The sequence below is a fragment of the Propithecus coquereli genome, unplaced genomic scaffold (assembly GCF_000956105.1).
Source record: "Propithecus coquereli isolate 6110/MARCELLA unplaced genomic scaffold, Pcoq_1.0 Scaffold48, whole genome shotgun sequence".
Taxonomy (NCBI): Eukaryota; Metazoa; Chordata; class Mammalia; order Primates; family Indriidae; genus Propithecus; species Propithecus coquereli.
Genome location: NW_012150618.1, coordinates 7,719,858 through 7,733,353, shown reverse-complemented (window position 1 = coordinate 7,733,353; position 13,496 = coordinate 7,719,858). Strand labels below are relative to the sequence as shown.

Sequence of the window (13,496 nt, the reverse complement as noted above, 5' to 3'; positions counted from 1 at the left end):
CATTTAATGTTCCTCAGGGTGTGCCACCTGTAGAGAGCTCTCTCTTCTGCTCACTCGACCAGAGAGCTACAGGATCTTGTTTCCTCCATCAGACTCTCTCCATCCTCATTTGTTTTTCTTAACACTTGGCAGCCTTTTTTTAAAAAAAGTATTTTTAATTATTATGAGTATATAATAGCTGTATATATTTATAGGGTACATGTGATGTTTTGATACAGGCAATCAAATCAGGATAATTGGGGTGATTTAAAGAGTGATGTTTGGATTATGGGTATTTCCTACTTTCATCAGTTTCATTTCCACTTTTCATTTTCCTTATTTTTAGTCAACTTCAAGAAAGAGAGCAATTAGCTTTCCATCTTGACCTTGAAGTCCGGAGAAGGATTATTATGGGATGATAGAAGGCTTAAACAGGTGAGGGAAGAGCTATCCTGTAGAAGATCTGAGAAGGGATTGGCTGTGCAAGTAGCCTGGAAAGAACAGGTTATGTTCCTTATACACAGAAGGACAAGAAACACAGAGAACATGAAGGAGAGATTTTAGGTCAATAAGAAGAAACTTGAAGGAGTAAAAAGGTACTCGCTCCTGTGGGAGATGTGGAGTCTGGCCCCTACAAGGAATAGCAATATACTTTATTCATTAGTCAGCAAATTCTTATCACATATATGCTATATAGCAGGCAGTGGGGAGCCAGCAAGGAACAAGACAGACAAGTTCCTGCTCTCTGATACTTCATGTTCTCATAGAGGAGCTAGACAGTGAACAACTGAGCAACAACTACACCAACAACAGGAGCCTGTTTTCTGTCGGTGTCTGTGATAGACACTGACAGAGCAGTGGTGCGTCCAGTGGCAGCTTCCATGCAGAGGTGCTATTTAAGCTAGACCTGAAGGAACAGAGAATCCGGCCACGTGAAAGTGGGAGAAGAGCAGCCCTGGCACAAAGAGTAGAAAATCCTCTGGCCCTGAAATAGGAAAGAGCTGAATAATTTTTAGGAACAGACAAATTACCAGTTGGACTTTAGGGAGCAAGAGAGAACATGGCACAAACTGAGGTTGGAGAGAAAGGCAGGAGCCAAATCATGTGGGCACTTGTAGGAGTCGAGTTTTTGTTTTTGCATTACTTGGTCAACAGAGATAATTAAGGACCTAAATGTAGATAAATATGGATACATTATAAACATATTTAAAAAAAGGTAGATGAAAGCTATGAAAAAAGGCATAACACCAATATGTGCTTTTGAAACTCTTTAGATAGATTCTGGTTTCAAGGTAATTTAGGCAGAATGTATAGCAAAAAAATATAACATTGCTCTCAGATGCATAATTCCAAGGAAAGGAATTCCATATCATACTTAGGAATGAGTACTAGAAATTAGTTGTAGTCTGGGGCAGAGGATACTGTGACATTTTAGAGGGCCCTATGCCTCACTGCGCATTTCCGAAGAGGGTATGGTTGAGGGAAATCAACCAGAAGGAGGGGACTTGGGGACTCTGGATCTCGTAGATCTGGAAAGTGGGAAGACAGGGGCCATTTGACTGTCAAATGAGACATTCAGTGTGTGCGTGGGGGCCATTAGAGACCAGATAGCATCCCGAACACACAACTCATTCTCATGCCCGGGCTTCATGTACTTGGAAAGAGAAATCACAATTGGAAACATTTCTAAAGGTTACCCCTCAGCAACAGTGCTAATGCAGAAAGATTCATGGGAAAGCAAGTCATGAAAAAGAAATCTGGAAGCAAGAAAATAGAGCCCAAAACAAAAGTTAGATTTTTTTTCCTATCAGTATTTGGTAAAGTCTGAGTACTAACGTATTAGTTTTAAAAGGGAATGCAATTTTATAGAATCATATCCTGTTGAAGCTGATGATTTTAAAGATGTATTCATTTATTTTCTCCTTTCCTCTCTTCCCTCCCTCAACAGTGAATGTTTGAAATTATCCTACATGGCCTTTATAGACCAATCTATAGATAAATGACTGTAGCCTTCTTCATGGCAAATTTCTTGCACCATCCTTTGCATTCTAATTGGTTCTACTAAATTCCCAAGAATTTCCCACTAATCAGTAAATCTTCTTAGAAGTGGAATAAAGCTAAAGTTTCAGCTTTTATCAGACTCTGTATAAGAAACTTCTTTCAAAGAGAGACAAACCCCGAGTCCAGTTTTCTTTTGGCATTAATTTCTGTTAATAATACTTCTGGGGTTTTAATTGTAGCATTAACAACTAGCTGTCACTCAAGTATTTTGTCTTGAAGCTTCATGGACTGGAAGGTGACTGTGCTCCTTCCACTCTCAGTGCAAGTACAGTATTCTGGTCCTGGCAGCTGAGAAGCGGCAGGTGCATGATACGTAATAGCTGGCCATTGGTCCCAGCCAGAGAAGGAGCTTCTTTATAATGGTGGAACGTTAGCCTGTCCAAGAACAACTATTTTTGTTTCATATCCATGCCCTGGTAGTAGAGTTCAGATTTATTTTGGGTTTGCTGATGACCATACTATCAAGAGGATATCAGTGCAGAAAGCCAAGAAGCTACCATCTGTGCTGTGTTTATATCTAAAGAATTATTTAGAAGGCTGATTACTCAGTAAGCTGTGCCTCCTGACCTTCTAGTGTTACACTTAGAAAGGCGACTAACATTTTCTTGAAAGTCACTTCACTTTTAATAACCCATATAATTCCCTCAATGTGTGGTAGAGATCAAAGTACTGACCAAAGTTTCACCGTTGACTAGTGACCCCAGAGTGCTTTCCCTGTGGCAGGGATGCTGTATATTATCACTCATGGTGAACAGAGAGTATCTCTCAACGTGGTGTGTTAGTAAACATTTAACAACTGGCTCCCTAGGTAAAAAATACCTGATTTATAGCACTTGCCAGTTTCCATGCTGGAATATTAAGAATAACTTTATAAATTCAAAACCTTAGATGAAGTAGAGAAATTCCACAAAAGGTGGTAATGACTAAAATCAACTCAAGAAAAAGTAGAAAGCCTGATTAGCCCTATATTTATTAAAGAAAATGAATTTACAGTTAAATCTGCCCACAAGAAAAGTTGCAAATCCAGATGGCTTTACTAGAGAAGTATATCAATTAGGTAAGGAATAAATTATACAAATCTTGCAGAAGATCTTTCATAGAATAGGGGAGGAAACACTTCTCAACTCATTTTTTGAGGCCAGCATTATCTTGTTGCAAAAGTTAGATGAAAACATCATGAAAAAAGAAAATTACATCAGTATACTTTATGAATAAAGATGAAAAAAATCCTTTATGAAATATCAGCATATTGAATCTAGCTATATAGATATAAATTATAATATATGATGAGCAGGAATGAAAGATTGGTTTGACATTCAGAATCAGTTGATATAAATCACCATATTGACAGAATAAAAGGGGGAAATATATGATTATCTCAAGATATGCAACAAAACTATCTGAAAAAATTCAGCATTCATTTATGGTAAAAATATGTCCCTTAAGTAAATTAAGAATAGAAGAGATCTTCAACTTGATAAAGTCATCTAAGGAAAACCTGCGGCTAATATCAAACTTAAATGCTGAAAGACTGGACACTTTCCCTAAGATAGGGAGGAAAGCAAGGATACACTGTTCAACATACTGCTGAAGGTCCTATGTAGTACAATAAAAAAAATAAAAAGAAGTAAAAGACATACAAATTGTAAAGGAAGAAGAAAAACTGTCTTTCTTTGCAGATTGTATAAGTATAAAAATCCAAAATAATTTCAAAAATAGCTACTAGAACTATTAAGCTAATTTAGGAAAGGTATAAGATACAATGTCAATATTAAAAAATCAGTTGTATTTTTTATAAACTAGCAACGAACAATGTAAAAAATGTAACACCATCTACAATAGCATCACAAAACATGAAATACTTAGGTATAGGTTCAACAAAATATGTGCAATATCTGTACACTGAAAACTACAAACATTGCTGAGAAAAATTTAAATAAGACCCAAAAGAATGGAGATAAAAATTATGTTCATGAGTTGGAAGACTCCGTAGTGTTAAGATGTCCGTTCTCCCCAAACAGTCCCAATGAGAATTCTAGCAGGATATTTGTAGAAATTAACAAGCTGGGATTCTAAAAATTAAATGGAAATGCAAAGAACTTAAAATAGTCAAAAACAATTTTGGAAAGGAAGAACCGAGTGGGAATCTGTGCTTAAGCAGGATTCTGATGTGGCCCTAAGATTCCACCCCTTGCTGCACTGGCCCATATGGTCCTCTCCCCTTGAGTGTGAGAGAGACCTGTGAATATGATGGGATATCACTCTCCTGGTTCAGTTATGGTATATGGCAAAGGTGAAGGGATTTGCAGCAGTGGCTCCATCCGGGACTGAAATGGAGACATGCCTATGGACGGACACCTAGACCAAATATAAAACTTTGGTCCTCACCCTACAGAAAGAAACAAATCTTAACCACATCTTAGATCAAGGCAAACACACATTTATTGCACAATCCACCCTGAGGGTCAGATCAGGGGAGAGAGGAGGCCCACATATACCCTGAGGCATATACTCCTGTCTATTTGCACATGGAATTCCAAGGTCATGGTTACCTGGAGTGTGGTCTAGAAGGAGAGGGATGTGGGCTCTGGAGAGACAAGCCACTTGGCCAGGGGGATCCCCTCACTGCATGGGAAAGGAGGAGGCTCAAGGTGGCTGGAATAGTTCCTCCCAAAGCAGAACATCTCAGACTCTTATATGCATATGAATGACCTTAGGATCTTATTAAAATGCAGGATCAGAACATATCAGGGTGCGACCCAGGATTCTGCACATCTAACAAGCTCTCGGGTTCTCGGGTGATGTGTGTGCTCCCAATCCATGGGACCCCACTTTGAATTATGAGACTGGAAAGCACCGAGCCAAGGTCTAAGGGCAGAACTGCCGTGACACCTGGCAGGCAGTGCGTCTCTGACTTTAAGGCATAGAATCAGCCCTAATTGGACTGGTGTCACTTAGAGTTGTCAAATCTGTGCGGCAAAAAGAAATGAAAACAGGAAGGGTTATCTTAAATTGTGTCTACTCTATGTCACTAGTAGCTTTATAAGTGACATCTCATGTAATTCACTGGCAACCACCCCTTCCCAGACACCAGCTTAGAAATGCTGGTCAGTCACTTAAAGATGTTCTTCCTAATCTCATAGCATCCCCCATTTCAGACTTTCTGTCTGTTCCAGTTACCTAATCCACGGTGCTAGGAAACCCCTCAGGATCCTTTTTTCCTAAACCCTCTTTTTCTAAATCCCCTTTACATAGACCTCGAGATAACGGAGAAAACATCCTGGTTGGTTCTACTACAGAATCATGCTAGTAGACCTCACTTGGGCCCTCCTGATTTGTGATAAGTCTTCCTTTTAAATATCTTACTGGCTTCCTTGCACATTATCCACAGCTATGTCCCAATCCATTCTGTGCCCAGCCCTATTTCCAACTGTCAGTAAAAGTGCCTGCATCCCACTTTAAAGAAGGGAAGAACGGTTTGTCTGTGTTCATAATCCTAATCCCTTTCTTCCCCTGGGTTTTGCTTAACCAGTCATTGGCTATCTTTCTGTCTCCATTTACTCTGACTTTTAGCCACTCACAATATTGCCTGGCTCTCCTGTTTTGTCATGCAGCAGGCTTCCTTCTCCTTCCCCCTCACTGCCATTGTCATGGAAAAGAAGCCTTCTTCCACTCTGCCCCCACCCACCTTAATCTTTTGCAATCTGGACTGTACTTCCACCAACCCACCAAACTTGCTAATTGTAAGGTGATTCAAGGAAAAAAAATTAACATGCTTTTTACTGTTTAACGTTATATACCTATATATATGAAAGCAAAATAACTTTTTAATTTCCTTGGTAAATCTTTTCTTCACAAGATAGGACTAAAATATGTGCATTGTAGATTCTATTTGTATTATCACTCAAATTAGTGGGATCAAAATTAATGAAGTTATAGTGAGTTTCCTTTTATGATATGTGGAGCTTTATATACAAACAAATGTTACTAAAGTCAGTGAAAAGAAAACCTTGATTTCACTATTTGTTAGAAGGAAAAATGCAATAACCTGTGTTTCAGCCTGCTTTAAGGAGATAATGTTGAAGGTTAATGTAATAAAGATTTAAAGTTACTATCAAATATGTACCTTATAAATGCCATTACCATAGATAATCAGTATATTTGGAATCTGAACTGGAAGGAATAACCCAAAATTGTGGATAATTAAAAAATTATTCATTGTTACTTGGAAGGTTGATAGTTAACTTTAAGCTAATAACAGATTTTTTTCCCTTTTTATCTTGTGCATTTATAAACTGACAGTGAAAATAGTTGACCCAAAAGAAAGATAAATAACTGGGGACCCCAATCTGGTATTAAAACTATATGTGTAATCTATAGTTGCCTATTGTAATTATCATCCATGGTGTTTTATAAAACAATAAATGCACGTAACATCCTAGATTTTAAGGGTGAATTTTTTTTTCCTGGCCAAAATTACCCATGTCATAACTGACATAGTTGGAACCCTCGGATTACTAGCCTTGAGCTACCAAGTGCAACCAGGTGTTTTGTAAAAAGTGGCATTAAAATATTTACTATTTTTATTAATAAAATGTGGGAGCATGGATGACTTATAATTATAAAAAATGAAATAAAATTTATTTCTATTTAATATTCATGCTGTATTTTTTCATTCCATAGCATTTTTTATTTTGAGACATCACTCTACAGAGATTTCCTCAGATGTTTCCCTTTTTCATAGTACATTTTTATTTATTTATTTATATTTTCCTTCCAACATGAAACACATCTTTATTATACTCCTCATGGGTGCTTACCTACATCTCTGCAATGTACCCTAATTCTTTTTTTTTTTTTATGTCAGGGTATTATGAGGGTACAAAAATTATGGTTACAGTTTATGTCTTTGCCTCACCCAAATAAGGGTTAGAGGCATGCCCATCCCCCCTACAATGCTCCCCGTGTCCTTTAGTTGCGGGTTTACCCCCCTCATCCCCCTAATCCCTGGAGAGTATTACTGCCATGTAAGCACCCTAGTGTTCAACAGTTAGTGCCAATTTGATGGCGAGTACAAGTGGAGCCCATTCTTCCGCTCTTATGATACCTCATTTTGGATAATGGGCTTAAGTTTAATCCAGGAAAATATAAGAGGTGCTAGATCACTGTCATTTCTTATGATTACTATTCCATTGTATACATACACCAAATTTTAATAATCCACTCATGAACTGATGGGCATTTGGGTTGTTTCCACATCCTTGCAATAGTGAATTGTGCTGCCATAAACATTCGGGTGCAGATGTCTCTATTGTAGCATATCTTTTGCTCTTCTGGATAGATGCCTAATAGTGCTATTGCTGGATCGAATGGTATTTCTATTTTTAGCTCTTTGGGGTATCTCCAAATTCTTTTCCACAGAGGTTGCACTAGTTTGCAGTCCCACCAGCAGTGTAAGAGTGTTCCTGTCTCTCCACATCCTCACCAGCATTTGTTGTTTTGGGATTTTTTGATAGAGGCCAATCTCACTGGGGTTAGGTGATATCTCATTGTGGTTTTGATTTGCATTTCTCTAATGATTAGAGATGTTGAGCATTTTTTTTATATGTTTTCTGGCCATTATTCTGTCTTCTTTTGAAAAGTTTCTGTTCATTTCCTTTGCCCATTTGTTGATGGGGTTGTTTGATTTTTTCTTGTTGATTTTTTTAAGTTCTAGATAGATTCTGGTTATCAGCACTTTATCAGATGTGTAGAGAGCAAATATTTTCTCCCATTCTGTAGGCTGTCTATTCGCTCTAATGATAGTTTAGTTGGCCATGCAAAAGCTTTTTAATTTGGTCAGATTCCACTTATTTATTTTTGTTGCTGCGGTGATTGCTTTGGGGGTCTTCTTCAAGAATTCCTTGCCTAGGCCAATGTCTGAAAGGGTCTTCCCAACATCTTCTTTTAGAATTCTTAAGGTTTCATGCCTCAGGTTTAAGTCTGTTATCCATATTGAATTGATTTTTGTGAGAGGTGAGAGGTGGAGATCCAGTTTCATTCTTCTGCATGTAGCTATCCAGTTTTCCCAGCACCATTTATTGAAAAGAGATTCTTTTCCCCAGTGTATATTTTTGTCAGCTTTGTCAAAGATTAGATTACCATATGCAGATGGTTTCATCTCTGGATTCTCAGTCCTGTTCCAGAGGTCTATGTCTCTGTTCTTGTGCCAGTACCATGCTGTTTTAGTTATGATAGCCTGGTAGTCCAGCTTGAAGTCTGGTAGACTGATACCTCCCAGTTTGTTCTTTTTACTTAAGATTGCTTTGGCTATACGAGGTCTTTTCTGGTTCCATACAAAGTGTAGAATTATTTTTTCTAGATCTGTAAAGAATGATGATAGTATTTTGATAGGGATTGCATTAATTCTGTAGATCGCTTTAGGTATTATGGACATTTTAACAATATTGATTCTACCAATCCATGAGCAAGGTAGGTTTTTCCATCTGTTTACATCTTCTACAGTTTCTTTTTTTAGTGTTTCGTAGTTCTCCCTGTATAAGTCTCTCACATCTTTCGTTAAATATATTCCTAGATATTTAATTTTCTTTGAGGCTATTGTAAAAGGTATTGTGTTTTTGATTTGAATTTCAGCTTGATTGTTATTGGCGTACATGAATGTCTCAGACTTGTGTGTATTGATTTTGTATCCTGAGACTTTGCTGAATTCATTTATCAATTCTAGGAGTCTCTTGGATGAATCCTTGGAGTTTTCTAGATACATTTAAAAACATCATTTTTTTTAATGTTTAAAAACCTTTCATTTATGGATAGTTACAAATAAACAAAAAGTAGAGAGAGGAGTAAGATGGACTCCCATGAACATTTCACCCCATATACCCTTCCCCCAGTGTATCTTTGAAGGAGATTCCTAGATAGGGTTATTATTGAGGGGAGATTGAAAAGTAAATAGTTATAACTTTTGGTAGTTATAACTAAATTCCCCACCATAAGGATTGTATCATTTTAGATTCTTCTTACCAATAAAGTCTAAGAGAGCCTATTTCCCTATAGTCACCTGTAGAGTACGTAATCAAACTTTTGGATCTCTGCCAATCTCATCAGTGTAGTTTTAATTGCATTCCTTTATTATGAGTAAGATTGAGCATGTTTTTGTGTTTATTTGTGAATTATTTCTTCATATCATTAGCCTATGTTTCTTTTTTCTAATTTCAAAATATTTGACATTTTGTCAAAAATATTAATTTTTGACATTTACAAAAGCATATACTTTTTCTTTTAAATTCTATGCTAAAGGTCAAGATCTTGGGCCATTCATTTCTTTATGTTATCTGAACTTCTTTTCTCACAATTTGTTCAAAGAATGGTAAAATAATAAATTGAGTACTCTACTGTCCTTTGATGATTATGTTGCTAATGTGCCATAACAGGCCTCTGGAACCCAGATGAACTTCTGAATTATTCCAAGAGAATTAGAAATCTTCCTTTGCCCTCCATATACCCTGCTTCTCAGTACAGCTAAAGTTCTTGCATGGGCTGTATAAATTCATACATTTGCTGGAAATGTGACTTTTGGACATTTTATAGCAGGGGTTTCAATGCTGTTAGTGGTGAAATGGAAACTTGAGAATGTGGAGATTAATTTAAACCACATGATGGGTTCAAGGAAAAGGGACATACTCTCTAGTTTCTCAAATGTGTGCGAACTATACAGTGGGGAATGGGAGCCGAAAAAACCACCAGTGAACTTTTAAGCCCTCTTGAGAGGACTCAAACCAGCACAATTCGCCCTGAATTGGAGCTATGCCTGATGATAGGCCTCTATACTTTCTCTCTGAAAAACAGATCCTTTTGCCAGAGAGAATACAACTGGGAGAGCAAAGGGAAGGAGGCAGCTTGACAATTACCGTAGTCAAAGGAAGCTAGAACTATCTTTCTAGTCATTAACTGGTTTACTGATCTGTCTTTCATCATAGATTCCAAATTCTGTTGGGTTCTTTTAACAATAAATAACCAACAAATTGTGTGTTGTGGATAGTTAAAGAACTTGAAATAAAAGATTTCTTTTCCCTTCCAGTTCGTTGTCGCGGTGTTCTGGATCATTTATGCCTATGACAGAGAGATGATATACCCGAAGTTGCTTGATAACTTCATCCCAGGGTGGCTGAATCACGGAATGGTGAGTGTATTAAAACAAATGGTTTCCTCTTATTAAATAAAAAATCTATTAAATAGCTATTTTCTAATTTAGACTTTCCATAGAATCCACCTAAATAGCCATGAAATCTTGGAATATTATAATGAGAAATTACAATTAGAGAAGAATACTGAGTGTAAACAAAAAAGCTTCTTCGCATGAAATTGAGTCATTATTCAAACTAGGTAGTAGATGAATCCACAGTTTATTAAGAGGTTGCAGTGCTGTTAGATCATACACCTAGCTCATTCTGGGATGAATTTAATTTCTGTGCAATTAGGAGGCTTGTTCTTAGAGCCTAAGGATTGATTCCCACCTACACAACCATTAGCACTCTGCTCCATCTCCACCTCACATCAATGGGATTGTGTTGGAAATAACTGCTGTGCTTGGACAGTTTCCCCCAAATGAGCAGCAAGGCTGTTATTTTCCCTCAGAGCTCTGTTGCAGGCATTTGGAGGTGTCTTTAGCAATGGAATTGTTTGCCTTGTCAGATTCTGCCCGATGTAGGGTGTTTGCCTGTGGGTGCAAGGCTTTTTCCTCCCTCTCAGTTTAATTCTTTGTGATGCTTTAGCCATGGTGTTACCTTCACTAGTTTCAAATCAAATACTTTGGATGGTTTTATGAGATCACTTTATGAGATTTGGGAATGTATTTTCTGCCGAGAAATTTTTGCATCATCTTCCCTTTCAGCATCTGGAATTGAGCACTGTTTTGTTATTAACTAAGAAGCATGTATTTTGGTTACAGCAATTTTTAGAATATGTCCCAGGGTGTTCCTGGTGAAAAGGGCAACCCATCACAGAAATTATAGGGGAATGAAAAGCTGGAAATCATGAGTCTTAGGTCTAAAATAACAGTTTCCCTTCTGCCCCCAATTTTGGTATATTTTAAGAAAAATGATGTGCACTAACAAACAAACATCACTGTACTGAGGGGGTTTGACTAAGCCTTTCTTAAGCCAACTGATCAAAAGTGGCACATCTCAGAGAAATGGAATTTTCTTTGAGTTCAATGAGAGCCACACTGTTGAAGGATTAGCATGGCACTTCTGGTCTAGTTTCAAACACATCGGCTGGATCTTGCACCTTAACCATCTAAAAGGCTTGACATGGCTATGCTGCTCCTCTCCAATTTCTTACTTTTCTTGGATGTGAAAAGCCCTTTTGTAATTTCATGCCTTCGCAGTCTTCTGCTCCAAATGCCCATCTCATTCTTTCCTGGCACACTCCTGCTCATCCTGCTAGCTTAGTTCCTGTCTTGTTTAAGAAGGCTTTCCTAACACCCCAAGCAAAGTTAGCTATTCCGTTATTTGTGTTTGCACAGGACTTTTGTATCTCTATCATGCATGTCTGTATCCCCACAAAAACTTAAGCTCCTAGTGAAAAACAACAGCTTTTGAATCCTGAGCACTTTGCCCAGTTGCCTGGAATATAGTAGGATCAATACATACTTACTATATTGATGAATTAATGCAGTATAGCCAATTTCCACAATTCTTTGCCAGTCAATACTAATAGCTACTATTTTTTGAGAGTTTACTGTGTGTCAGGCACTCTATAGTGATCATATCATTTAATTTTCACAATGGCACAATGAACAAAGAATTATTTCACTTACAGGCCAGGCGCGGTGGCTCACGCCTGTAATCCTAGCACTCTGGGAGGCCGAGGCGGGTGGATTGTTTGAGCTCAGGAGTTCGAGACCAGCCTGAGCAAGAGCGAGACCCTGTCTCTACTAAAAATAGAAAGAAATTAATCTAATCGGACAACTAAAAATATATAGAAAAAATTAGCCGAGCATAGTGGCGCATGCCTATAGTCCCAGCTACTCGGGAGGCTGAGGCAGGAGGATCGCTTGAGCCCAGGAGTTTGAGGTTGCTGTGAGCTAGGCTAACGGCACTCACTCTAGCCAGGGCAACAGAGTGAGACTCTGTCTCAAAAAAAAAAAAAAAAAAAAAAGAATTATTTCACTTACAAATGAAGAAACTGAGGCTCAGAAAGGTTATATAATTTGCTCCAAATCACTTAGCTCAGGGTGGCACAAGTGGAATCTGAACCCAGACCTATCTTCACCTCAAGTATGTACTTCTTTTTCTAGCTTACGTTTTTATCTGAAACATTAATTGATTCTTGATAGAAATAGTAAATTTCTATAGTTTTTACAACCATAAGTCAAGAAAATACAGAAGAAAAATCTTCAGGATATTTTCACCTTTAGTTTCAGACTGTGTAAGCATAGTTCAGCTGTCTGAGATAAACCAGTTGATAATTAGGTAGGTATTTTAAGAAAAAGATGTCAGGGCATTCATAACCTCTCAAAGCAGAGTTTTAAATGGAGGTAAGCTTTGCAAATCACTTCTTCAGACATTGAGCCAAAAAACATTGTCATGTGTACAATGAGGGGCAGGCTTTTGTCACAAGGTAGATATATTCTTGTACAAATAGTAATCATCTTTTGTGACACTGTCTCTAAATATGAGGAAGAGTAATATCACCAGATAACTTTCATTAGGTGTCCAAGCTGCATGAGGTAAACAGAGACTTCTGAAGCTGCTGTCTCCAGTTGAGTGTGAGATAATGTCAGTTACCTTGCTCTGACTGCAGGAGGGTGTTAGCTGAGAAAAAAATCATTGCATCATGTGTATAGAAATAAAGTCCTGGCTTTTTTGGCCTGTTGTTAACAGCCCTAAACTGCACAATGTTACCTTTAGGCCAGAGAATGAGTCACAACTTTGGGGATCCTGGTTCTAAATTTTTAATATTTTGAACAAATGGCTTATTAACTTTGTGTGCAGCCATTAGAACTTTGACTTGCCTTTCTTAATTTTCCCTTGATTCACTCCGATGGCTTAAAGTTTTTATTCTTGGAGGCAAACACTACTTAGAAACATCAGGAAGAATTGAGTGACACAAATATTTAGGGAAGAGAAAACATAAATTATTTAACGTGTCAAATCCTCTGAGATAATATGAGCTCAATAGATTCTTCCACAATGAATTTTATTTCCTAGTAGAGATGAATGACCATTTCTTTGTTTTTCTTCATGTTCCAATGCATGGTTCCAGAATTACTGAAAAAAAATTGCACATAGTGGCAAAGGAATATTTTGCAATATTAAATAATTTACATTACTCTAATTTTGTATATGTGTAGCTGTAGACAGGAAATGCATAAAACATGATCCTGACTGGCAGTTAAAATATGAGCATTAAGTGCTGGAATCATGAATAATTTAATTTTTATAAAAATGTACCCA

General features: G+C 37.5%; 1 protein-coding gene across 3 annotated transcripts in view; it reads left to right on the top strand.

The window, feature by feature from the left end:
* The window catches only part of AIG1 (androgen-induced 1), a 229,512-nt gene that overhangs the window by 75,367 nt on the left and 140,649 nt on the right, over positions 1 to 13,496 (top strand). For all 3 annotated transcript variants that reach the window (XM_012655566.1, XM_012655565.1, XM_012655567.1), the window contains exon 3: positions 10,118 to 10,219. In XM_012655566.1, the coding sequence (XP_012511020.1) occupies positions 10,118 to 10,219 (102 nt within the window). The remainder of the gene's footprint in view (positions 1 to 10,117; positions 10,220 to 13,496) is intronic.